This window comes from Fringilla coelebs (genome assembly GCF_963513975.1).
Source record: "Fringilla coelebs genome assembly, chromosome: 6".
Lineage (NCBI taxonomy): Eukaryota > Metazoa > Chordata > Aves > Passeriformes > Fringillidae > Fringilla > Fringilla coelebs.
The window spans coordinates 59,722,277-59,749,455 of NC_140034.1; the positions used below are offsets into that span (position 1 = coordinate 59,722,277).

A 27,179-nucleotide genomic window follows, 5' to 3' on the forward strand; every position below is an offset into this window, starting at 1 on the left:
CATCTCTAACCTCCTCTCACAGGTATTGATTTCACACTGAATGCCACTTGTCTCTGGCTCTTCAAAAGTACATACTAAATATAAAGTGCCATTTATTTATATATATTACAGATGGGCCAGGAGAATAGCTGCTTGTACATAGACTATCTCGCTCCTGGCTTTGTCACTTTAATTCCTTTTCTGGGGAATAAAGTCTTACTTTTGACACAGTAATGCTTTGAAGGTTTCTGTACTCTCACCTGAAGAAGTTGTGTGGCTTTTCCCTTACCTGAGAAGCCTCAGAAATTTTAAAAATGTGTTTTTCTTAATGTAGCAAGGTATGAGGAAGCAGCATTGTCATAAGATTTGTGGCTGCCCAGACGTCTGCTCTACCTGAACATGGACAAAAGAGACTTTCTGTCTGTCCTGCTTCTACCTTTTGTAGCATGGGATAAGTCTGTGGGTTTGGCTATAAGCTGCTGGCAAGTATTTTGTGGCTCTTGTGGCTTCTGAATAAAATATCCAGTGCAAAGCTGCTTGCAATTCCAAAGAAACCTGAGTCAGTGAGGCACTGACTCCCTCTGGGGAGTCTGGTGTGCTGCCTCATCTGAATCAAGGTGTTGTAGTTAGTGTTCATGAATGGGAAAGAACCTCAAAAAGGCCTGTTCTACCTTGAAACTGGGAACAATTATGAAATCACCAGCTGGAGTTCCCCTGGGATGAGGGTTTCTGTTGTAAACCAAAGGCGACTCCAAAGAAGGGGAGAGAATGATGAGGAGGACTCTGTGGGTATTAGAAGGTCAATTAATTACTTTATTATACTGCTCTATATGCATTTTATCTAAGCTGAATCTCTTAAGCATTCACTCTGCACACAGCTGCTCACACTGCACTGAACCTTGTGACTCTCAGCTGACACACACACACACACAGCTGGCCCTGAGGAAACAAAACATCCTCACTTTGGATAAACAATCTCCAGATTGCATTCTGCTTTGGTACAACACAGGTACAGTAAGTGATAGGAATCGTGTTTTCTCTTTCCCTGAGGTTCAGAGAATGTGAATCTCAAAAATCTTTGGGAAGAATTGTGCCTTGCTTTTCTCTGTGAAATGTGGCAACAGGTTTCTGCCATCTCTGTGCTGTCAGGTTGGCCCTGTGGGCTCTGTGGATGCTTCCCCTTCCCCTTTTTGAATGCTAGGGCAAAAGAGAGAATTGCAAGGCAGCAGCAGATGTGTTTGTGGATGCCCCCATGGCACCATAAGCAGAGCAGCTGCCAGTTTGTGCTCAGAAATCTGTGCATCCTGCTGGAGCTGCCCCTCTCCATCCAGAGCCTGGTGAGGGCTGACAGAGCTCTTGCCAAGAGGGGCACAGACCAAGCCTTGGTGCTGAAAGAAAGTGAGGGAGATGGATTTGTGTGTCCTGCCAGTCCCCATCCCCAGCTGGTGCTGCTCTGGGAGGTACCTGATTGTGGAGAGGATGGTAAAAAATAAAAACCAACCAAAAACCAAATCCTCATTTATGTCCATTAAATGTTTGCTGGGCCAAAGAGGATGAGCATCAGACATTGTGATCCTGATTGAGCATAATGTGTATAAAGTGAAACACATGTAATGGCTTTTCTGAAAAGTGAGCTAGGAAATACTCAAATGTGTGGAGCACTTTTGTATGGGTTAGGTGAATCTTTGTGAATGTTTAAAGTTGACTGTGAATGCTGTTACTGCCCTGGCCTTGCTGTTCCCTAGCTCTAAGGCTCCTGATTTTACTGCAGATTTGAGGTTACAGGAGGATTGTTGGCAACAATAATAAAAAATTTATTTGCCACATCATCTGTTGTTCTGTCCCACAAAATCTTTTTCCTCTCCTTTGAAAGATGGATTAAGCTCCTCAAATTTGTTCCACCTGAAAAGATTGAGAAACCACAAAATTTATGTTATTAGTGTTCATGAAAGCTAAGAGAAAGGCACTTCAGACTCGTGATACCTGAAAAAATACTCAGTGCTATTTGCCTCAGAGTTGGGGAATTTGGGTGAAATATCATATAGATTTTCATACTTGACTTTGGTATGCTTTCTAAGCTGGGTTTTTGTGTGTGTGTGTATCACTGACACACACAAATCCAAGAAGCTGAACAGCAAACTGGTGCACTTTCACATAATTGCTTTTTCTTCTGTGTTATTCTCCTGATTTCTCCTGCATCTGTTGCTTAACTCCTCCTCCACCTCAAGATCCTGCCCAGATAGAGGGAGAGGTAATGGAGGTATTTTTCTGCCTTGTGCTAGACCTGGAAACAGAATTACTTTGCTGGTGAATTCTGTGTATAAATTATGAAAGAGCAGGCCATGGCCCCAGCTGAGCACTTTGCAGTTTCTTCCTACTGGATTATTTGGAAGGGTAAATGAATGCAATCAAGTTCCATTTCAGCAAAAGTGTCCCTCTGAGCCAGAATATTAAAATATGTTCCAAATGATCCCTCACATGACTGCGAAACTTTCCAAAAAAAGTTTCTGATCTTAACTTCAGAGTCAGAATCATGAATTAGTCTGGAATGTAGATTCTCTTCCATGTCAACTGTGGCTTTGTGCAATATTCCAGGTTTATACTCATTTACATCTACTTTATCAGAAAGGAAACACATAATCTGTCTTTTTTTAGTTTGCCTTTGATGTGCTTCACATAGTTTTTGTGCTGAAACTGTAGAAACATATTCTTTGCATAGTTTTTTTTCTCACCTGTATTTTTTTTTGTCTTTTTTTTTCTCCCTTTCCTCCTGTGTTTTCAGTCAGTAGTGAACCTGATCAGTGACCTACAGGAGCAGATGTGTAGACTGCAGCTGGAAATTAATAGTAGGATCCAAGAAAGAAAGTCTCAAGATAGGAAAGCAGACTTGACCCCTAATGGTCCTCAATCTGGTGCAAGATCAGTAGAGCCCCTGGGCCAGAAGAATTGCTCTCGGTGTGAAGTACGAGAAGCTCCCCTTGGCAGAAGCCTCTGTATTGCCTCTTCTCCCTCTTGCAGAAATTAAATTCCACTAACCAGAGCTGCCTTGGGAATGTTTTGGCATTAATCTGTGTGGCTTTCATTAGCAAAGAGCGAGAGTGCCATAAAAAATGATGAGAGAAAAAAAAAATCTCACCCCAGGCTCTCTGCCCCAATTACTGGGACAAATTTGGTCACCATTGATGGCTGTCTACTAAAGCACAGAAATCTGTAAAACCCAACCACCCCTTTCAGACTTTTCACAGTTTCCATTTCACTTGTAAGTCTGCAGTGCTGGTGTGGTGTGGGTTTTTTTTTTTTGATTTAGGGGTTGAGATTTGTCTGATTTTGTGCAGCATGCTGGCATGGTTTGTAGTTTGTGGCTGTTCCTCATGATGATGCCACCCCAGCTGTGCTTGATGGTGTGGCCTAATCAGTCCTCTGAACACAGATTATTAATTCCTGGGTATCTTAAAAGCTTAACACAGGTATCAAATAATCTCAACTAAGACTCTCTGACATGTACCCTTTCTTTTCCTAATTAAAAGAGACATAATAAAAATAATCTGCTGGTGCTTTTAAAATAGCAAATCCATCATGGTTTTGTTTATTCCCTGCCATTAGCAGGTACCAGCATTTACATAACAGATCCTGGTTGTATTTGATGAAAAATGTGTCACATGGCAAAACAAAAGTTACTTTGAATAAATGGCTTCATATCACTGAAGGTGGAATGATAGTGGTATGCCTAGTAAAAAACATTTTAATACTTGATTTCAAATCAAGTTGTTGCCACATTTCTTTGGCTAAAATTTGCATGCCCAGAACTCAAAAGTAATCTTCTTGTATTGTGAGGGAGGTTTTTCAGTAATTCCTCTCATAGGTTTATATTATAAAAATAACTGTTCTGTGTGTTACACATATTTTGAAAATAGTGCTGTTGTTTCTGGGCTTGTTTTTATGCAGAGCTGCTTAATGGACTATTAGAACTACAGGCTTTAGGTTGGAGAAATAATCTGAGAGTGAAATCTAGGAGTCATTCCAAATCAATCTTAATGTAATCCAAGATGTTAGTGTGGTGCTTAACGTATGTACTGCACAGGAGTCCAAAATTGGGTTACTCCTCCAAATTGTTCTTTTCTTCAGTTCATTTTAAGGCATTAAGTCTTGTCAGAGCTCCATCAAGGTTTTAATAATATTGTCCTTTAGAATGAGTAAGATTCTATCAAGGAATGGGAGAAGGGACATTTAAGGGATAGCTTCTTAGTGCAGGCCAGAGTTTTTAGTGCGGCAGTTCAACGTTGAACACTGTGTGGTTCATGCATGATCTGTAATTCAGGACTGGGAAAAATTAATATCTGCCAGAAAAGCCTTGCCTTTAATTCCCTTCTTCCTCTGCAGGGTTTGTTACAGGAGCTCAGACACCTCAAAATTAAAGTGGAAGAACTGGAAAACGAAAGAAATCAGTATGAGTGGAAATTGAAAGCAACTAAAGTAAGCACAATCTCTGGCATTTTCTAATGACATGCATCTATCAGCTGGGAAGAGATATGCTCCATTTCTCATTAATATTTACTTTTCTGGCATTTATTTTGCGCAGGGTAGCCATGAAATCAAATTTTCTTTAACCATCTTTGGAATAAATATCTGGGTTTGAAGGTGGTGTAGCTTTCTTTGTGCCTTTTGCTCCCTCCATGCAGTTTTCAGTCTGGTACTTCTTGCAATTCTTATTTTAGGGAACCACAAAAGGCATTTTGACTTGCAAAGAGCTGCTCAGAGTAAAGGCTTCTTTGAAGGCTTCCTGGCCTTGATTTGTGTAATGGTGACAAGCCTCTGTGGGATATACTTTCCTGAAGAGGCATGCAAAGTTTGTTGGGTGTTTGCTTACTATGGAATTTGTTTTCACAGACATTAAGCCCAAAATACACTATTAGATCATCTGCTTTGACTTTGTGTATATCACACTGCACGGCTGCCTTACACTTTTGTTGACCTTAAGTCCTGCAAAGCTGTTGGATCATAATCTGGAGAAACTTGACATGTCAAACATTTAATCATTTTCCCCAGCAATTAATTTTTCTAGTGGAACATTCTCGCTGTTATTTCTAGTTTGGGTTTTTAGCCCTTTTCCACTGGATTAAAAAGCACCATACAATTTTTCCTTCTTGTGCTGTAATCACATCTCCTTTCATTTGTGTAATAATCCCTGTTGATATGAATGACTGACTCTTGACTTGTGGTTGAATCTTGGAGAAACATTTCAAATTATTAAACTGAATTTTCTATTTAATGCCTGATAGCTTGATCCAGACATGACAAACAGCTATTATTTGTATTAGCATTTCTTTCTTTTGAGAATTCTTGGATGAATAACAGAATGTTGCTGTCATGTCTTTTTTCTCATTAAGATAATAGTTCTTCAGTCCATGAAAATGTTTTCTCTGACGTGGTGGAGATGAACAGTCTTTGGGAAAATATTTTCTCAAGCAGCGTGTGGCCAGCTGCCAAGACAGAAATTATGGAAAAAGTAGGAGCAGAAGGAAAATAGGAAAGAAGAATCATAAAACCCACTGAGGGAGAGAAGGTGCAGGACTGGACAGGAAGAAAAGTACAAGGAGAGAGAGGAAGCAGAAAAATAATCAGAGATGACAGGAATTAGATATTAAGGGAAAAGAGAGCCTTTGAAAGAGCTCTGAGGTTGAGTAAAGCAGGGGAGGCAAATCCAGATCTGGTATGAAGTGGTCTGCAAGCTTTTGTTTTCCTGTTGTTCCAGCTTCTTAGATGAGAAATTGGAATAAATCCATGGCTGGATATAAAAAGCATATTAGTCAGTGGGAAGCGTAGGAGCCCTTCAGAGATGCAACAAGGCAGATTCTTCTATTCCACGTGGAATTTTAGGCAGAGCATTATCCTGCAATCCAACCGCTTGCTTCCTGGTGACAATAAGTTTGTGTATTAATTAATCCGTGTTTCTCCCTGTTTGGATAACGTTCTTTGGTGGTTTGCATCTTTCCTGCTTTATTTTATTTTGGGAAACTGGTCGCGTTCATGGGCGTTTTTTGTCCTTTTTCTTTGCTTTTTTCTTCGCTTGGTGTGCTTTTACAGAGGAAATGTAGAATGTTGACGCGCAATTATTTTGAGACCTCTGGAAAAAATCTTATCAAACTGCTGACTTACTAAAATATGCTGCTAGCAGTTTTTCTCATCAATACAAAAAACAGATTAGAATCACAGCATTTCAAGCTGAACAATCACAGAATTATTCTCCCTATGTCTTGTTGAGCTTTTTCATGTGGGATTTTCTATCCAAATTGGGTGGCATCCCTAAATCTCCAGTAAATGTAAATTAATATGGTATTCTATTGCATGTGTGTGGTGGTTTTCCAGGCTGTCCTTTCCTTCTACCCTGTTTGCTGTTTTGAGGAAAAACAGTTTTGTTATCTTGCAGAGAAGGCTCAGTATTAATAGGTTCTCAGTTATACTAATAAGTAGTAACTAGGATTAAAAATAAAAATAAATAATAAAATAAATAATAAAATAAATAATAAATAAAATTTTTAAAATCCTTTGATATCTTTTAGATATCAAAGTTTGAGTTCCCTATAATAGTAGTAGTAGTAGTAGTTGTTGTTGTTGTTGTTATTATTATTATTATTATTATTATTATTATTATTATTATTATTATTATTATTATTATTACTACTACTACCAACTTTGTAGCATTGAGAGCTTTCCAGAGTTTCCTTACCTACACAAATCCTTGGAAATTTTAGTCTGCCTTCTCCAAGAGCTAATTGCATGGGGAAAAATGAGCTTCTCTAATAGCAATAGCAGCATAAATATGTGTAGTTGTCCTAGTGTTTGTGAAATATCCTGAGCTGGTAACTGACCTCAATCACAGCCTCCCTCAGACATCTCCTGGTTCCTGGGAAAGACTCCCAGACAATGGGTGGGGAAGTTATTCTGGCTTTGCTGTGCTCTTTTGCAGGCTGAGATAGCCCAGCTCCAGGAGCAGCTGGCTCTCAAAGATGCAGAGATAGAACGCTTGCAAAGTCAGCTCTCCAGGACCTCCTCATACTCTGAAGTGGCAGAAAGAGGTAAGAGGAGGGGAAACAAAATTAAAAGTCCAGAACCCTACTTTAAGTTTGCTTTGGTAGCAGCTTGGCATAGGATTGCAAAGAGATATGAAGAAACGCAAGAATGGACTTAAAATTTATTAAGGGAGGAAAAGCAATGTCAATTCATTCTGTGTTCTGGTAGAGTAGAGGCCTTTAATGTGTGAAATTCCATTCCAGTCTAGAGGCAGCACAAATTGAAATAAGTAACCTCAGGACCTTGAAACTTTTCCTGTTGGTGTTTTATTTATAATTGTAAAGACTCATTGTAGTTCAATGGGAATTTATTTTTCAGGTACACCTTGAAAATTTCTTTGAAAAATCCTTACAGTTTCTGGTGTACAAGGGGAAAAAAAGGATCACAGTAGTAGCTAAGCCTAGTGTTACAATGTCCAAACATCCTAAAAGTCATTACTTCCTTTCTTCATGGCCGTGTCTCATTCAGGCTCCCTGTCCCATGAAAGTTTGCATTTTCAGTGTCCAGCCTGGGCTGGTTTAGGGCTCTGTGCTATTGCAGGTTTCTGTTTGTCTCCGTTGACACAGGTCAATGGCAAGCAAACCAGTTTGTTTAGCCTTTGGTCTCAGCCAGTGGTGCCACATTTCTCTGAAATATTCACTCCCTGGGGCTCCTGCCAACTGCTGGGCCAGGAGAATATGGAATTAGGGACCTTTTTCCTCTACAGCACCAAGACTCAGCCATGCAGGAGTATTTGTGTGCAGTTTAGCACAGGGCATCAGCTTTGCTGCTCTAACAGTTTCTGTGGGTGTTAACTGAGGCTTCCCAAGGCTGCCCTGGCCAGGATGTGAATTTCCATGTGCTGTGCTTCCCCCTTCCCAGGGCTTCCCAAGAACCTCCTCTGGTTCATTCCAACAGAGTGACTTAACATCTCCTTGTGGTGATCTCACCCAGCTGCAGAGCTTGTGCATGTAGAGAGCTGCATGTCTAACCAGAAAATTAGTTTTTCTAACAGCAGTGCTTGGTAGAGGAACCCTTCTACTAATAGAAGTATGTATTTTCTGTGAGAGCCCCAAATAATTTAGGGTATTTCAAAAGAAAGATAGTGGTATGACAGTAAATCTAGAGCTCAGCGGTGTTCAGCTTCTAAAAGTGTGGTGAAACTGTCCTTGATCCCAGTGGCAGAAGAATCAAACCCTCTACAAAATCCGTGGGCTCCATTCGAGGAAAGCACTTAGACTGTATTTGAATGGAAACAGTAACAATCCTTCTGAAAACAAACTAACAGAAATTACTGATTGAGCAGAATTTTAGGCGGTCTTCTCAAATAAAGTTAAAAATGATGTGAATGTACTTGTAGTATGCTAGAATGCATATCCTAATTAAATTGCAAAATTGATCTAATATGTGCTTTTTCTACATACTTTACTTGACTCTCACCACTTCCCATCGTAGAGGAAGTTTATAGGAGAAGGCTAAAAGAAAAACGTAAGCCTTGCAATTCCCTTTTGGCTTTATGTCACTGCTCCTTTCACACCAATGTTAACTCAGATGCCACCTGCAGCAATAATTCCATGTTTGTTTAGATTTGGCTGTCTAATTGTAACGCACACGAGACGCTGCATTCGCTGCTTGCAGCAAGCAGACAGCTCCTTTCCCTGCTCAGTGAGATTTCACTGCAGAAATAAAGGTCAGAGGTTCACAAATCACATTGCTGGACTTCAAAGGACGTTGTCAAGGTTAACAGAGCCAAAACTTAACAATTGCCTCCTTTTATTTGCACATATGTAAACCCCATTTAATAACAGAAAAGACAGCTTTAATTGAAAGCCTTCCTCTTTGGAGGGGAGGATTGAGGCTTTCTTATTTTTTAGATCACTGCATTAAATTAAAAAAAAAAAAATCTGAATAAATGTCCCCATACTTGATGATAATGAATACTGTAAGTAAAATTTGCTTTAGTGTGCTTAAATCTACCTTGACACCAGTCCTCTTTGAAGTCTAATATTTATAAAGAGAAATTAGTAGGCCTGTGATTTTTTTAAAAGTCTCCCAGTTGCTTGCCCACTGCCTGCTGGCTTTAGTTTTTGATTTGGCTGTGCCTGTGCATGTCCTGTGTCTCTTCTTTGAGAAAACACCTGTGAGGTTCATAAGCATGTTTTAAACTTAATCATTGCAAGGTGTGCACTTTCCAGAATCCCTGCAATAAAAACTAATTACAGCTTTTTCAAATAGTTTAGCTATGACATTGTGTGTTCAACCTTCATTTGTAAAACCTTTTTTCACAGATGCTCTTTGGCAATGTTGATTTTTCTTTCCCCTCTCTCCCTTCCTGCCTGCTGCCATATCTGTTTTCATGGTTTTTTGGGGACAGTTGTGTCTGGTTTAATGTCCAAATAAATAGCTGGAGGTGGTAGTTACGAGACAGGAATTATTTCAGGTTCTGTCTCCATCACACTTGGTTTACTCAGGAAGGTTTGCTGGCACTATTGTGTAGGGAAAAATGAGAGACTTGGTTCAGCAAAGTTAGGATGTGTTTGACAATCTCATCAGTTTCAGAGAGGGTGTTTTAATTGACTTAATTTTAACGTTACTGCATAGCCTCTATCACTAAATTGTGTGCGAGGAAAGTCTCCATTAGCTCATAACATAGACTTAAACCAAGTTGCCCATACTAAAACATTTAGGTAAATAACATTTTAGAGAATTTCCTTCTATCAAACCAGTTTTTTGTTATTTTTCATTCCCAAGTTCATGGATGTACTTTAGCTACTTCTCAGATGGAATATATTTTCAATCCTACCTTAAATTATTTCCTTAAGTCTATAACAGCAAACACACTCTCATCTTTTGCAAAACGAGCTTCAGTGTTTCTTTTATTTTCCATTGCTTGACTTTCATAGTTTAAAATAGTGTTACGTAGTCTTTTGTAAGCAAAACCAGGATGTTTGTGTTGTGCAGTACTTTTTATAGTTCAGCTTCTGAAAAAAATCTACACTAAATGTAATTTAGTAGTGCACTGGCCACGCCACTGACATGGTTTTCATTATTAGTAAGAACAAAGGGAAAGGATCACAAAACATCTATTTACAGTAAACAGAACAAGTCTTACTTCCCTTACAACATTTTAAAACATTTTCAGACCAAGAAGTTCAGAGGTTGAAGATAGGAATGGAGACATTATTGGCTGCAAATGAAGAAAAGGTGAGAAAATAATCCTTGTTCTATGTTAAGAATGAAATTATGGTTTTGAATTTCTGAAATGTTCCAAATAACACATTTCCTGTAAGGACTAAATGAGAAAGGGGATTCATTCTTCAGGAGACTGTCATCTTTGGTAACAAATCAAGCCATGGGATTTTTCTGGATGGTGGCACACCCATATATGATCACACAGACAATAACATGCGTCCCAGAAAACTTCCTTTAGCAAGCAGGGAATCCAGACAGGGAAACAGCAGTTCTGGAGAACATTACTGTCGCTCATAACATTTATTTCTCAAAAAAGCTGTAATGTCAAACTCCTCTGGTTTCCCTACAACTATAATTTCACATTGTCCAGCAAATATTATGTACAAAGGCAAATAACATTCCTTACAAGGCATGTGAAGGACTGAGCCTGTTTTCATTAAAATCACAGAGATGTAGTACAGTGTTTCTGCAGTTGAAAATGAAGGATTTAAAATGTAATTTAATTTATTTAATGTTTTCCACAGGACCGTCGGATAGAGGAGCTGACACTACTGCTAAGCCAGTACAGGAGGGTCAAGGACATAATGATTGCAGCCCATGGTAAAATGGCTTGGGAATTATTTCCTGCTTTTATTTTTAGTTTATGTGGTGTTTCCTGTGACCATTATGACCTGTGACCACCAGCCATGCTTCACAGCATAAAATGATCCTAGAGAGGGAGAACTCATTTCCCTTCCACTGAGAAAAACCCTGACAGCTGACAAGACAAGTTTTGTTTGGAAGGAAAAACTGAAAACCCACATTGCTTTGCTGTACACAGTTCTGTGTATTTAACTTCACAATCTGAGGAGGAAAAAAAAAAATCTGTGTCCCATTTCTCATTTACAGTGTAGGAAGTGGAGTGGGGTTTAGGGCAATCTCATTTTAAGTTGCCACCATAATTTTCAGCCCTGAATTGAATCTGGGATACCCGACCTTCTGAAAGGACAGTTTTGTTCCATGCACACCATCCCAATAACAAGCAATAACAATATTTTTAGGCCTTGCATGGCAGAATGGAAACTTGTGTTTAACACACAAAAATAGAGAATGAGAGTGAATGTATTTAACACACCAAATAGAGAATGAGAGTGAATGTATTTAACACACCAAATAGAGAATGAGAGTGAATGTATTTAACACACCAAATAGAGAATGAGAGTAAATCTCTCTCTGAACATTCATTAAGTCAATAAATAAAAAGAAGCAAGGAGCAAGCCATGGTGCTCTGGATAGTTGAGCTGATACTGCAGAGAACAAACTTTGCCTATTTCTCTCCCTTTCTACTCTCTAATGCTTTCAGGCTCTCCTGTCTCTGGTGGCAGCGAAGAGGAACTTGAGGCAACTTTAAGGAAGTGGAATCTTCTGAATAACTTTCAAGGGGAATTACTGAAAACAGAGGTACAGATGTTCTACAAGCAGGTTCTGCTGCAGAGATGATTTTTTGCTATTGGTTTCTCTGCAGTAATGTGGGTGAGGGTTCAGCCCTGGCAGAATTTTTGTATTCCTTGGTATGGGCACAGTAGATTCAGCAGAAGACACCAGAGCTACAGGATTGAAACTCTTGTGTCTTACCCAGGCCTCTGCAGGAGAATTGTCACCAGCTGTGCTCCCTCCAGTGCCACACAAAGCCGTGGAAATCAGGCAAGACCTTTCTTTCTCCTGTGGTGCTAAATTGTATTATTTAGACTGTTTAACTGTTGGCCTCTTCTCTTGACTGTTCTTGGCTCTGCTGCAGTTTGGGGCACTTGTGAAAGCTGTGCTTGTTGTGGAGGTTTGCAATGCTTAGATATTTAAGGTTTCAATTATAGGAATAATTCAGCATTTTTATATATTTTTTATTACATATTTCTATAAGATAGATTTTTACTATAGGAATATATTTCTAATATATTATAAATATATAAATATATAATACATGAAATATATTCTATTATTATGTGTTATGTTATATATATTTGTGTTTTTATTTATTGATATAAAATATATTTATATATCATATTTCGATATGTTTATATATAAATTTTTTTCCATTTAAAGTGGAAACACTCCAGTACCTTCAAGTAATTTAACCTCTCAGCAAGAAGAGTCTTTGGAAGTCACGAATAGGTAAGAATAAGTAACTTTCACCAAAATGTAAAACAATTTCCCTTTCTAAAATCCCTAAAGGTTCACATTGCTCACAGAGAGTTATTGCTGTGCTTGTTAAGAGTTTCTAAATCATCTAGAGGAACAAGACCACAGCTGCCCACGGGGCATGGCTGCCTTTCACTGCTGGTCAGGGGATGCCTTGTTGCTTTTTCTGCCTTCATCTCTATTGCTGTTCTCCATGCCATGATTTTCAGACTAAAAGCACAATAAAATGAACAAATATCTTAATTCTGAGCTATGTTTTATGCAGACATTCTGTGACTTATGCAGCTGTGGTGCATGAGACACTGGTGAGATGCAAACAAACTGTGTTGTATTGACTGCTGCTTCTTTGCCTGTGCCTTTTTTAAGGGTTCCACAGAAAAAAAAATCCAGCAGTTTAGAAGACTTGCAGAGCGAATCCTTGGAAAAGGTTGGTTTATTTGTAATCACAGCTTCTGGTGTTTAATGTCACAACTAAAAGACAAAGATCAACTATAAATATTTTTGCTATGCATACAGGAGCCACCATTAACTCTGTATGTGGGGAAAGAGCCCTAAAACAGCTCAGGTTCTTTTCCCCACCCCCCATTTCTAAGCTGGTTGACACACCCATGTTCAAATTCAAATTCAGTTTTTGCCCTGAGAGAAAAATATTTAAGTGAAATTCAAGAAATAATGAGGAGTCATTTTGTTAAACTGCAGTATTATTTTGTTTATAGGGTTTTTTAAATCTATTTTACTTCCAAATCACCAAAAATATTAGCTAATCCTGAAAGGAGCTAAATGTTGAGACTGGCTATTTCCACATAGGAATCCTTTTTGGGTGTGTGCATGTAACAGTGTTTTCCCTGAGCTTTCTGTTACAAAAGGCATTCCTGAAGTTGGCAGAGATGCTTCCTTAGTTAAAGCAGCAGGAGCACTTCAAGGGCTTTAATTCCACTCCAGAATAAATCTTCTCGGTTTGCTCAGTCATGTTACATTGTGGTCCACAGTCTTGTTTTGTCATTATGTACACTGACATTTTTCTACACTTTTGTAACTCTGCTTTGTGAGACTGTTGGTTTTTTTTCTGTACCCAAATTAGGCTTAATACCAGGTGACCTAGACCCAGTAATGCCATTGACACCAGATACCAGTCATGAAGAACTGGATTGCTCCAGTTCCTAAATTTTTAAATTTTTTTCTTAAATATTTTCATATTTTTCTTGAATTGCTGGAGATGGTAGTGACCAAATAGAATGAAATTTGTGCTGCATTCGTTTGACTGTAGTCACACGTGACAAATCAGAACTCACATTTCATTCCATGGAGAACTGATAAAGGTTTTCTTGTCATAACCTTTGGTTATATTCTTGCCTTAACCAAAATTCTGAATATTTCTCTGTGATGTGTTGGGTTAAGGCTGGACCTACACATTTATGCTGGAGTTGTTCTGCCTTGCTCAAAGCTCAAAGTCCCCCTGCTTCCAGCAAGAATAATAATAAAATAATAAACCACATCGGTGTCCCTGACCTAATTGTGAGGGAATTTTTATCTCCTGGTTTCTGTCAGAGCTCTTTATGGTTTCAGCTGGATCCATACAGGATTGTGTGTATTATTTTATGTCAGTTGTTTTCATATTGGTCTGTTAAACAGCTGTTGTGTTCCCAGCTCAAAGCAACTCTAATGGGACCACCCAGAAACCTGAAAATAGCAAAATTCCTTTGATCACAACAGAACTCAGGAATTTTGTAGAGTGGGGAATGAACAAACACAATTAGTATTAAACATTGGATTGAGATTAAATTAAGAGGTCCTGGTAATATATTACACTGAGCACCATCTCTATAGCAATAAGACTACATTTGATGTTCCATGTATGTATGTATGTTAATACTAACATTTGTCTGTTGCTTTTTTCCACAAAACTTTGAAATTGCCCTCCCTGAAACTCCATAGTATGTAGATGGAAAACCAGCACAGCCTGTTGTAGAACAAGAGGTATATTAACTGCAACCTTCCCTAACAATTCTCTGGTGTGGTGTGGTGTGAGGTGCTGTGGTGGTATGGCTGGTTCGCATTTTACATTCCTTTTCTCTTCAAAATGTTTGCATAGTTCCAGTGCTGACAAACAACACAGGGGGTCAAGATTTGAGAGGGAAATGTTTTGGTTTTCTACTTTTTATCTAGAAGCCTGTTACACGGAGCTGAGGTCAGTCAGTCTCAGAATACACACTGCTGATGTAAGACACAATCTTTTTTGGTACGAGTCGGGGTGTACTCCTGCCAAAAAGGAGCAGGAGTTGAGGACCTGAGCAATCTGGCCTGCAGCTGTAGTATCCAAAGAATCCTCTAGGCCTTGGAATAAGAACAGATAAAGCAGTGGTTGTCTCACAGAATTTTTAATGTATCATCCTGTCACAGACAATGTTTTGAAAAAATTTTGTCAGAGTGGGGTTACTGAATAGGATCACGCTGTACTTTTCTCTGTACTAAATATGGTTTGCCTATTTCCAGTGCAGAGTTTTCCTATGAAACCTCCATTCTGATACTGAAACATCTCCCAGTGGGAGTTTATTCCAAAACACATACTGGATGTACACCACTCCCCCTTATAATGGCAGCTGGAGCTGCAGGTACACTGCCTGTCTCAAAAAGCATCCCTGTCCTGCAGCTTTCACCCAGAGTGTTGGCTTGTCCATCTTTTCCTCTGGATTCAGTGTTGAAGAAATCCCAACAAGCCATTTCCCAAACTGTAGGCTAAGTGCTCCTGTGAAACATGTGCTTTGCCTGGAAAATTAACTTATTAGGCTCAAAACTATCAGATTTATGGAAACATTTCATCTAGCCTTGTAAAAGGAGCAAGGTGCCCAAGTAGATATCACTTGAATGCAAGGAAAATTAGGTTCTGTGATAGAACTGGCAATTATATTTAGCAATAATTCTTTAAAAAAAAAATAAATTCACATTTACATTTCTGTCTATGCAAAGAAATTTTTGTCCTTACAAAAGTTAAATTTCTGTACCCTAACTTTGGCTTTGATTCTTTTACTGTCATTAATGGTGGTAGGAAATACATTTGTGGAAATTTGAGGTGTACAAATACTTTTGGGTTGAATTCCAGTGAGATACAGTTGTTAGGCAGAAACAGAGAAAGTCTGGTGGAAAATAGGGGAGAAAAAATGATCTGAGAACTAACTAGACACATTTTTGGTGCTATCAAAGTTGACCTTGGAAAGATCAAACAATAAAATAGTGACAGGGTCCTGGAGGAAAAGGAGACAGCTAGAAAAATTCTTATGGCAAAACCAGTTAATATTTAACATATATTTTAAAGCAATGCAGAGTGGATGAAGTGGGAGGAGCAGATGGGGGAAGCCAAGGCTGTGTCTTAGCTAGGAAACTGTCAGCTGATGGATGGGTTTAAACTGAGTTGTCTGTAAGCAGGAACTTGCAGGGAGTGGAGTCATTTTGAACTATACTTTTTTCTCAGTTTTAAGAACGTTGTGTTGCAGAGGCTGTGAGCAATTTGAATTTTGTATTTATTTTATCTTTTCCTCTTTTAAAAACAACAGAGTAAGCCAGTGGGGAAAGGCAGCAAGTACCAAACGCTGCCGGGAAAGCTGCCCCGAGCCCTGCAGAACGGAGAGCAGGGCATGTACAGCTCCCCAGAGGGATGTGGCACCAGTGACAACGATGACAGCAGCATCCCTGGCCTGAGTATGTACCTGTGCCTCCCCCAGAGGGAACATCAAACTGTCTGAGGGGCTGGGGCATAGCATGGGATGGAATCGGCTGTGCCAGAGCAATGCGCTGTGATGTTCACGTGGCTCACTCAGGGAATGTCCTGCTACTTCTTTTTTTTCTTTTCTTTTTTTTTTTAACAAATACCAAAAATGGTCCCACAGCTCATGGCAGAACGAGGGATGAGTTTAATTTTGAGGTTTTTTTCTTTTCTTCTTTTTTTTTTTTTTTTTTTTTTTTTTACCTGACAATGCCACTTGAAACTTCATAGTGCAATCATCAAAATCATCATGAAAATTTTGGGTAAAAATCTCTCTATCAGCACTGTTGGTTGCTTAGCTATGGGGGGACCCACTAGTGAAAATTTAATTTACTACATGCAGAAAAACATCCGTGGAATTTGGAACTACAAATATATTTCCCTTCTACAACCACAGCCCTGTGGAATCCTGAATTAATTTCTTTTCAGTGGCACCTTTAAGCACAGATTTGTTGACAAGAAGGTGTTAAGAGTGAGGCACAGGACCAGGTATTTTTAGGCCTGAAGGGCTTGGGAGCTCGGGCACAAGAGTAACCCTTGGGATTCTGGTCTTCCTGCACTTTAAAAATTACAGTGGGGTTTTTTTTGTTTGGCTGTAGTTTTTTCCTTTGGTGGGTTTATTTTAAGGCCTCGTGGTCCCTAAAGCTGCTAGCACACTGCAGTTTCAAGGTTGCAATAGGTTGTGGTTGTTTAGGGGTTTTGAAAGAGCTTTTCTGTGATGGCAACTTTGCAGGCAATGCATGAGCCATGCTGAAGTGTCTTTAACTGCAGGATTCTCCAAGGGTGGGTGAGCTTGAAAAGGAAAATGTTCTTTTTCTAGAAACAAGCAATGGCTTCTTAGATACATGGAGTTAAGAGAATTTTTTCTGCAGGTTGGTTTGTTTCTTGCACATGCAGTGAATTCATTCCACCTCCAATTCTGTATTTCAGAGCAATTTTTTGATGCAATCTTAGCCACTGCTTCATTTCAGATACTCTGCAGGCTTCGTAGAGCTCTGTAGTTTTTGCTTAAAGAGCTGAAACTTTCCAAGAATAGTTAGGAAAGCCCAAACAGATCCATTTCCATCCCTACCTGTTTCAGATGATCTGTACAGAGTTCTTGGGGCTTGTGCACACCAATGCCTATTCACTTCCATGAATAACTGCTTCTTTTCTTTTTGTTTCTGCTCTAAATGCTTAGCTTAACTACTTTGCCCTTCTGTAACTTTATTTTGCTGGTGTTTTGTATCTTCTTTGCTTCTCCATCTGGCTTTCTGCTTCTTGGGATGACTGAAGATCGCGGCAGGAGTGTCAGTGCACCCGTGCTAGGTACTGTATCCAAACAAGATGCAACTTTAACACTCAGTTTGCTGCTTACTTGGTTTTTTTCTCCTTTCCCTCTCCCTTTCCCTATGAAATACTAATCCCAGCTGGGCCCCCTGGACTGAACTCCTCACGTGCAGTACTGAAATGAAGTAACAGCTCCTGCTGTGTGGCATTCACATGGGGTTTCTTTTTATGGCACTTATTCCTGGTTTCGTTCTTTCACCGAATTTAGAAAAATTCCCAATGATTTTGATGGAGGAGCTGAGGTATTAAGAGCAGGCAAGAAGACCTTCAATTAATTTAAATAACATAGTTAAATAGAAAAGACTGAAATAACAGAATTATTTTACCCAATATTTTATTATTTTCTTTTTTTAATTTTTTAAATCAAATGTCCAGCTGTTTTTTCACCTTCTGAGCATGTTTGGTTTTTTTTTAAAAAAGAATGATTTTATAGGTATCTCTACTTTCGTATCACGTCCTGCATTTAAACATCAGCCTCCCAGACAACAACTTTATCAATAATGAGTATAAAATGTGACTGTATTACTGTTCTTAACCCAGGAGAAACAGAGAACATGGATGGTACAGCGGTCTCGGATGACCTTTCGCCTCTCTCTTCGGGAACGGATTCAGGTCCACAATCTCCATGGGCTCCAGAAAACAGAAAGAGTCCAAAAGGGATCAAGAAAATCTGGGGAAAGTAAGGTCTTTTTTTTTGTTTGTTTTTTTTTTAATTCATTGTCAACGCATTTCAGCTGAGAATGAATTCCCGGGAAAATCTACAATTATCTATAGCAAGAATAAACTAAAACTTGGGGAGCAAAAGCAGCTCTGGGATTGCACAGGTGTGTCCTTATGCACACAGTGGGGTGGAAAAAATGTTGGGAGTGTTCACAGCATCATGCTGGTGAAAGAAATAAGGCACTGCTGTCATCTTAATGCTATTAATTTAGCATGCCAGCAGTTTTATTAGCCATGAAAAATTAAATTGTAGCAATTTGCTCATTACGAAAGACACTAGGTTAAAAAAAAAAGGGAAAACAGAAGGAACAGAAAGCAGGGCACAGTTGCACTGTGTCCACTTGATCTGCTTCAACAGCAGCAGCCATTTCACAGTCTGGATTATTAATTGGATCAAAGTGTTACAGCTGCTTTCCTCCAGAGCTAGGTCCAGACTGAATTTCCTAGAACTCCTTCAGCTGCCTCTGGAATTTGGCAATTGTGGTTTCCAGGGAGATCCACAGAGCTGTCAGTTGTCACTGTAGTTTCCATGCAGAACACACATCCTCTGTCAGCAGCTAACAGTCCTGTCGTGGCACTCTTGTCTTGCAAGAATTCGAAGAACTCAGTCAGGTAACTTCCCTGCAGACGACCTGGGGCTGGCAGAGTTCAGGAGGGGAGGTCTCCGGGCAACAGCTGGACCTCGCTTATCCCGATCCAAGGACACCAAAGGCCAGAAGAGGTAACAGCTCCTCCTCCTGCCCCTGGCACAGCCTGGTGCTGTTAAATGTGCCCGACAGCCAAACCCTTCTCTTGGGGACTTTGCCTAAGCATTTCGGTCCACGGGGAATTCCACAACAGCTGGAAAGAATTTCCCTGGTAGCAAAATCATCCCCTGCCTGCACTCCTCCAGCTGCAAGTGCAGCTGATTGGTGGAGTGTCAGAAATTTCACCTTGTTAAAGAACAAAGATAATAATTGCCTCCTCATCTCCATAACGATGAGGATTCAGCAATTTTCTTTTCCCTCTTTTCAAACAGAAGATGGGAAATTTTTATCTTCCCTGCAGCTGTTCACAGGTTGTGGCTGGGCTGCCCAATTCCCAGGACTCCCCAGAACACAGCACCCCGACAGATCTGCTGCTGTGCTGCCTCTGGCACATCATGAGCTTTCCAATATGGACATTCCTTCTTTCCTTTAAGATTTTCCCCATGTTTCTTGTGCTTTTCAGCGACCACAATGCCCCCTTTGCTCAGTGGAGCACTGAAAGAGTTTGTAACTGGCTGGAGGACTTTGGCCTGGGCCAGTACGTGATTTTTGCCCGGCAGTGGGTGACATCAGGCCACACGCTGTTAACTGCCACACCTCAGGACATGGAAAAGGTAATCCCTGCTGCTCTCCACCTGCTGGCTCTGTCCCACCTCCAAACCATTGGCTCTACCTTTCTGAAATCCATATTATCAATTTTCATAGTTACCTCACGTGAGGAAAGGAGCCAGAGGCAGGGCAAACTTTTTGTTAATGTTTTTTGTTCCAGGAAATGGGAATAAAGCATCCACTGCACAGGAAGAAATTGGTTTTGGCCATTAAAGCCATAAATGCAAAACAAGATGAGAAGTCTGCACAACTTGATCATATCTGGGTGACACGTGAGTGTTGGGACTCTCCTGGGGTTGGTTGGGAAGGAAATTCTCCCACCTCTATGACAGGGCAGCCTGATTCATGTTTAAACACTTACCAAACATCTTTTAAAAAGCACCAAGTTTTCCCATAGAAGAATTGAGGATTTTTGTGTTGCTCTTGACATCCAAACATACAGCCTGTGGTATGTTCTTCCATGGGGAGCCCGTCAGAGAGCAGGAAATCAAATGGGTGGGCTCAGGCTAGGACGAGCTCCATTGTGCTGCAAGAGGATGTGCTCCATCACCTGTTGTAAAATCAAATACCACAGGGCTGCTGTGGACAAAGCTGGTTGGTGGGAATTGCTTTCAGGCTGCTGGCGAGAGGCTGTCCTCAGGAAAGGGGAACAGGTAGAATGATCTACCTGAATGCCTCAAAGCAGGCCGGGCAAGAGGGGAGAAGGGCTTCATTCTCACTGATCTGGATTTAGTTCCCCATTGCTCTCATATCTGCAGGGTGGCTTGATGACATTGGCTTGCCTCAGTACAAAGACCAGTTTCATGAATCCAGAGTAGATGGGAGGATGTTGCAGTACTTAACTGTGGTAAGTACAGTCCTTTTTCCTCAGTTTTACCAGTTTTAACTTCTGAATAAGCAAAAACTTTTAAAATTTTCCTTTGAATGTGAGCAGTTAAAGAATTTTTGCAAGACAGTGATAACTCCTTTGTGCTGCCTAGTACATGGAATTTGTTCCTAAGGTCCATAAAATAAGTCACATGTTAGGGCTAACTTCTGCAAAGTCCTTCTTTCAATATCATGTATCACACCACAATTAAAAGTAAAATTACCTGTTTTACATGTAACCTGTGGAGCTCGTTGTTCTCCACACCAAGTTAGCAACAATATTCAGCAAAGTAACAGCAGAAAATCCAGTGATTTGTACAGCTCTGACCACATCCACAGCACACCATGAGCCACACACAGCCACAGTTTTCTTCCCATTCTCTGCCCAAGTCTGGATAATTAAGGCCTGGATTTGCCTTAACAGGCTACACTTCTGCCTTCATTTTTTAGCCAGGTCTTGCTAGGGTGCAGTGTTAAAAAAAAACCCCAATAAACGAACAACAGAACCCACTCCAAACTTCCACCCTAACAAAACCCAAAACTTCTTTAAAGTATAAACTTTCATCTTCCCTAAACCACAGTTACTGTAGTGCTATATAAAACTGCACAGCAAATTTAAACTCTTTCTTTTTGGCGAGAATATCTGTTTTGGTGTGTGTTCTGTGCCACCTAAAAGTCTCTCTCCTTCACAGAATGACCTCCTCTTTCTGAAAGTCACCAGTCAGCTGCATCACCTGAGTATTAAATGTGCCATTCACGTGCTGCACGTCAACAGCTTCAATCCCCACTGTCTGCACAGGAGGCCAGTTGAGGAGGTAAAACAATGTTGAAATAAATTTGAGCAAGCATGAATTACCTGCTCCCAGCCAAAAGGGATAGAAAGTCAGCAGTCTACAGTGATACGACAGAATCATTGCTTCTAGGGACTTGCACTTAAAGCAGCAGTTATGCCACTTATTAGTTGAATCTCATGCATTTCTCTTCAAAAGTTACTTGCGTAGTAGAAAAAAAGTTAATTCATCTTCCAAGAGAATAATTTGGAATGATTTGTCTTCACCTAACCTAATTTTTAAAATCTGTTTAAAACCTGATCAGCACAGTTTTTTCTCAGCATTAAACACTGTCAATAACCCTGTTGTCAAATGTTCCCTTTTTATCCCTGTAATCTCTGCTGTTGTACTTCCTGATGCAACACATGGGGTTTCATCAGTATGAGACCAGGTCTGCCATCTCAGCAGAGACTGCTTGAAAGGGGCCTGAAGAGAAACAATCCCTTGGTCAGGGAAAAACAAGTGCCCTTGGAGGAAGAGGAGGGAGGCTGTTTTTATCTGAGCTGAGATACAAGCTGTGCACGCTCAGACAGTGCAGGCTGTGGTGTCATCGCTTTTTGTGGTCCCTCCAACAGAACAACGTCTCTCCGTCCGACGTGGTGCAGTGGTCCAACCACAGGGTGATGGAATGGCTCAGATCAGTGGATCTGGCAGAATATGCACCCAACCTTCGAGGCAGCGGAGTGCACGGGGGCCTGATCGTAAGAATTTACCATTTCACTATTGGAAATTGACAGGCTATAATATAAACCATCTTTTGTCTGATGTTCATCAAGCTGAAAGAAACAAGAATATCTGCAATGTGACAGCATGATCAGGCCTTCTAAGGAGCTTCTTTGTCTGATCCTCACATCATTTTACAAAAGAAGGCTAAAATAAAAAAGGAACAGCTAAAACGCTTTCTGTAATCAGAGCTCTGTACAAGTGTATGACAGCAGCACAGAAAAGGAAACCTCAACTGTGCTGTGCAACAGTTGCTTTTTGATAAGGCATCCCTGAGTGTTCCTTTGAGTGATGTGTACCAGAACTCTGGTTATTTATCAGGCTAAATAACCACCCTGAAATCACAGCAGTCAGGAAATGGCATTTTTTTAAATTCAAAACATTCAGAACTATTTGCAGCTCAGTAATGTCAGGATTCTGAAATACCATGATTCTACTGCTGTAGAATTTTTGCAAAAATGCAACGGTAGAAATCCTACTAAGATTAAGTTTTTACCCAGAGCAGAGCAGAAAATTCTGAAAGGAAACTTGTTCAACTCAAACAAATGTATGGTTTGATGATAAATCTAAACACAAATTGATAGGTTTGATGATAAATAGAAACACATATTTGCCTGATCACACTCAGCATTTTTTCTTGGCTCCTTTCAGGTATTTCCCATTCAAACCCCAGTATCATGAGTGAGCTATACTCTGCTAAGCACTCTAGTGGTTTATTATTGCAAATATTTATATAAAAAGTAAACATCCTGCCCTTTTCCCAGATTCTGGAACCTCGCTTCAACGGTGACACGCTGGCCATGCTCCTGAACATCCCACCCCAAAAGACCCTCCTGCGCCGCCACCTCACCACCAATTTTAACGTGTTAATTGGGCCAGAGGCACAACAAGAGAAAAGAGAAACCATGGAGTCAGCAGCATATACACCTCTGACCACCACTGCCAAAGTTCGGGTATGTACTGCTGCCAAAAAGGAGATGTCAGTGTCAGACTTCTCCACTCTGAATTACAAAGAAAGTAAGGAACCAAACGTGGGCAGGGAGAGGTGAATTCTAGGAGTGTTGCATTTCCCTTAATTTTAGATACCAGACCTTTTGCTATATATCTGTTTCAATCAGGTCCTGAAAACAACCAAGCAATCTGTTCTGCCTTTCCTTAGAAGGACTATCATGCAAATGCATTTAACATCCTCTGGAACTCCAATTTGAGAACAAATGCATTTAATTCAGAATCTACGTTCTTGAATGACCAGGGTATAGAATAATTGAAAAAGAGGAGGATTTTGAATGTTTACAGAACAGCTTTACTTGTTTTACTCAAACTACTTGTGTTGACTCCTTATTTTAGCCAAAGAAACTTGGATTTTCACATTTTGGAAACTTAAGGAAAAAGAAGTTTGACGAATCAACGGACTACATTTGTCCTATGGATACAAGCCCAGCTGCTACGAATGGTACTTCGAAAAACTACGGTGGCTACAAAGGACTTAGTCCTTTCACTGACAGGGAACTGGATCAGGTGGGACAGACAGACTGATGCCATGCTCATCTCATCCTCTCCATGCATTCCAAAGCTTGCAAATAACCAAATGTTCCCCTATAACAAACTCTTTGCTACATCCGCATGAACTCACAGAGAAAAGTATTGGCTGTGGACACTGGAAAGAGTTCCAGACTAAGAATGTTGGGGTTTTTTTAATCAACATCATAATAAGCTCATCCATCCTCAAGCCCTTTTTCAGGACTATGACACCTTTACACTCTGAAGATCGAGGTATTTTGTCAGTCAAGGGTGTGGTTGCAGGAAACGTAAGACTTTTGTACTTCTAGCTTTCATAATTTTAGTATGGCACACTATTTTTTTTTCCATTATCTTTATGGGTGGTTTTTAATGTAATAAATTCATTTGGACAAACTTGTACAAAGCTATTGAGTTATATTAAAGTACAACTGGATTGTATTTTTTAACAGACAGTAATCAGAGAATCCAACTGGATTTTTCTTTCATGGTGTACAGTGGGGAGTAGTTCTGCTAAGATAATATACATGAAGACAATGCATCAGCAATGAACAAATTATTAATAAACCAATAGTTAATTCACTTTTGTAATGTAGTAGTGAACTTGTGAATGAAACTGTCTAGACAGCATACAGAGAAATGATGATAAAAACCATCAAATTTTATTTCAACTTTGCTGTTGTGTAAAGGGATGTAAACCCTGAAAAACGGAGCACTCCTGGAGCCTTGTGTGAACTTCGGCAGAGCACACAAGAGCCACAGAGAGGCAGCTGGAGTAAACTGGCCTTTCTCCAGTGACATAAAAACAGTTTAAGCCTGATAAGAGAATGATAAGAGAATCACAACATTGAAAAGACTAACTGTGCAGGTAATCTTTTCATTTGCATGGTTCAGTGCATCTAACATCTCATTTGTGTTCCCTGGCTAATCGTGGTCTTTTTCAATGTACTGCTTCTAAACAGGGAGAATACCAAAGCCTGACTGTGAGTGTGGATGTCCACTTGCTCAGCTAGGAGTTGTGAGGGAATGCATTAACTTTGAGCCAAAAACTTGAACTGTGCAGTTGTTCAAGCATGAAAGACTGGATTTTTCTCTAGGAGCATGGTCTGTCTATAAAGCATGACTTCTGAGCAGGAAATCACAATGCCCTAGAAGTGGTGACATTCCTATGAAAAAAGAGGTAGGATTGTATCAAGGACTTCTTGCCTGTGAAAAGGCTACCAGAAATAAGTGGTGTCAGATCATTTAGAAAATATTACTTTTCATTGGTAGTATCAGTTAAGCTTTTTCTTTTTTTCTGTGAATTAAAGGCTAAGTTTAATGGAATCAATATCTCTTAATCAGGATCCATTCTTCCTGTCATTAAATGCATTTTCACATACCTTGTAGCAGAGGCATTTTTGTTAAGGAGCTTTTCAACTTACCCCAACTTCATTTGTCCAGGCACAGATCCCTCCCAAAGCTGCATGTAGAGTGAATAAAATTGCACATGCTGTCTGATTTGAACTAGTTGCTGACTGCTTTTACAGATGGAACACTCAGAAGGCACAGTAATGCAAATAGGGGCTCTTTCCCAAGGCATAACCCACCTCACGGTAAGTACTGGTTCATCTCTTGTTCCAAAGTCACCCAGGTGCTCTGCTAAAACTCACTGAAAGTTGGTCATTGCTGGTGGTAATGAAGAGTAAGTGGGTCTCTGTTCTTGTTAATATCTCTTTACAGCCTGCTGGCACATTCAGTCAAAAAAAAAAAAAAATCCCTGCTTTTAAATTGCTCTAGAAATTAAGCTTCATTTAGGCCTAAGTTTTCTTGAAGTCTGATGTCTCTTTGACAAAATGACAGATATTCATCCCCTTAAATGAAAACAATTCTTCAAAGATTTTACAGGTAACCATCACCTCAGTCACAGCAACTAGGAATGAGGTACAGACTTTTGAAAACTTACTTGAGCTAAAACTCTGTGCAAAACCAAACACCTCACTTTTGCTTCTTCATTCCACAGAAGCCACTATATTAAAAAATAAGTGACTGGAAGACATAATGAAGAATTAGGAAATATAGTTGAGTTGCATGCCAGACACAAAATCTCTAAAAGTTTCCCCACACAAAAAAGTTTATTTAAAGCTGTATTGAAGAAATTCCCTTTGATTGTGTGTGGTTTTCACCTCCTGTGTTGTGAGCCTGAGCTCTTTGCAGCTGGGTCTCTGGGAGCACAGGCCTCTCACCAAACACCCTCAGTCCTTCCCCTCTTGCTCTTCCAGACACTGCTGAGCCAGGATGAAATGCTGAATGACAGCAGGTTTTTAACACCCACCTTTGAAGACTGGAGATGATGCTTCAGCAGCACCAAGATCACTGCTGGTACCTCACACCTGCAGGAGTGGCCAGGAGCAGCTGGATGCCATGGAGCAGGAAAGCTTTACCTCTTTTCTGCCACTGTCACCTCCCACCTAGCATTTCCTACTGTCAGTGTAGCCACACCTTACAGGTAACTCTCCTCTGTGCTGTTTTCCCACATCATGTAATAGGAAGCAGGAGTTGGGAGAGGAGTGGGACTCATATCCAGAGTCTGGAAAGCCAAGACTGGCGATGCTTTGTCCTTTCATTCAGTTGATTTTTACATGCTATGTTGATGTACTGTTACGTGAAAGACCTTTTGTAATTTTTTTATTTTTATAATTAACTTGTAGTGCAGGAATCATTAGCACAAAATTGTACCACAGGGGCTAATCAGAGCTATCTGGAATTCAGCTGGATGCTGGTGAGAGCAGCACAACTCCTGTGGTCTTGCCAGACTGGTGCCCAGAAAGGATTTCAATCTCTCCTCCCTTTCACTGGCACCTGTCCTGCCCTCTCTTTATCTAAGTCAGTGCACTGTAGGATGGGAGGAATGGAACATAGTACTGTCCATCCAGCCCTTGCTTTTATTAGGATGACAAGCTGCCATGTTCACAAATCTTTCCCTAAGGTAAAAACAACTGCAGCAGGAAATTGTAACTCTGAGACTACCAGGAAAGTACCAGAATAAAAAAAAGATTATTTCTTTAAAACACCTGACAAAATAAATCTTTTACTGCTGTACTGGGCTAGACAAGACTGCATAAGAGGGAACTATGGCCTCTCACTTTTTGAGGGGGCTGAGGGTGAAGCTGTCACCTTTACAGCACCAATTACTTGTGGCATTTGTTTACATGTACAGCTCCTGTATTAATGAGCTATTAAAAAACTCTCTTAGTAAACAGATAAATGCCAGGAAAAAAATCTCCTTAATTGTAAGAAAAGTACTTTGTACAGGGCTTGGTTTACATTACTCTCTTTGCTGGCTGCAGGTGTTGCTTTAGATTGCAATATAGCCTGAGGACAGGTCACTGCCAGCCACAACCCTCCCAAAGAAAGAGGGAAGCTCCAGGGCTGGCCACAGGATGCAGCAAGGGCTCTTTGAGAACTACCTGGGGTGCTTTTTACAGATGATCTACCCTGATCCTCACTTCACCAGTCTCTCATGACAGACCTTGCACTGTATGGTCAGGTGTAAGAAGATAAACACATGATTTGATTGTCCACAGTGGTAAAATCAAGGCAAATTCTTTTCAATCACTGCAAACTGAAAAAAAAAGAAAATTCAGAAAAATGAGAAACAAGTCTATGCATCAGCAAACGACTAATGTTTAATAAAAGCTA

General features: G+C 40.1%; 1 protein-coding gene across 1 annotated transcript in view; it reads left to right on the forward strand.

The window, feature by feature from the left end:
* Nucleotides 1-26,045, forward strand: part of PPFIBP2 (PPFIA binding protein 2) — a 73,708-nt gene extending 47,663 nt beyond the window's left edge. Inside the window, exons 6-28 of the mRNA XM_084207937.1 lie at nucleotides 2,762-2,941; nucleotides 4,360-4,452; nucleotides 6,947-7,055; nucleotides 8,485-8,517; nucleotides 10,172-10,233; nucleotides 10,746-10,821; nucleotides 11,564-11,661; nucleotides 11,840-11,904; nucleotides 12,301-12,369; nucleotides 12,763-12,823; nucleotides 15,948-16,092; nucleotides 17,432-17,464; nucleotides 18,026-18,164; nucleotides 18,798-18,926; nucleotides 19,415-19,565; nucleotides 19,721-19,832; nucleotides 20,319-20,407; nucleotides 21,120-21,242; nucleotides 21,833-21,958; nucleotides 22,745-22,933; nucleotides 23,328-23,498; nucleotides 25,028-25,093; nucleotides 25,760-26,045. Of these exons, the coding sequence (XP_084064063.1) occupies nucleotides 2,762-2,941; nucleotides 4,360-4,452; nucleotides 6,947-7,055; nucleotides 8,485-8,517; nucleotides 10,172-10,233; nucleotides 10,746-10,821; nucleotides 11,564-11,661; nucleotides 11,840-11,904; nucleotides 12,301-12,369; nucleotides 12,763-12,823; nucleotides 15,948-16,092; nucleotides 17,432-17,464; nucleotides 18,026-18,164; nucleotides 18,798-18,926; nucleotides 19,415-19,565; nucleotides 19,721-19,832; nucleotides 20,319-20,407; nucleotides 21,120-21,242; nucleotides 21,833-21,958; nucleotides 22,745-22,933; nucleotides 23,328-23,498; nucleotides 25,028-25,093; nucleotides 25,760-25,831 (2,391 nt within the window). The 3' untranslated portion in view covers nucleotides 25,832-26,045. The remainder of the gene's footprint in view (nucleotides 1-2,761; nucleotides 2,942-4,359; nucleotides 4,453-6,946; nucleotides 7,056-8,484; nucleotides 8,518-10,171; nucleotides 10,234-10,745; nucleotides 10,822-11,563; nucleotides 11,662-11,839; nucleotides 11,905-12,300; nucleotides 12,370-12,762; nucleotides 12,824-15,947; nucleotides 16,093-17,431; nucleotides 17,465-18,025; nucleotides 18,165-18,797; nucleotides 18,927-19,414; nucleotides 19,566-19,720; nucleotides 19,833-20,318; nucleotides 20,408-21,119; nucleotides 21,243-21,832; nucleotides 21,959-22,744; nucleotides 22,934-23,327; nucleotides 23,499-25,027; nucleotides 25,094-25,759) is intronic.
* The last annotated feature ends 1,134 nt before the right edge of the window (nucleotides 26,046-27,179 follow it).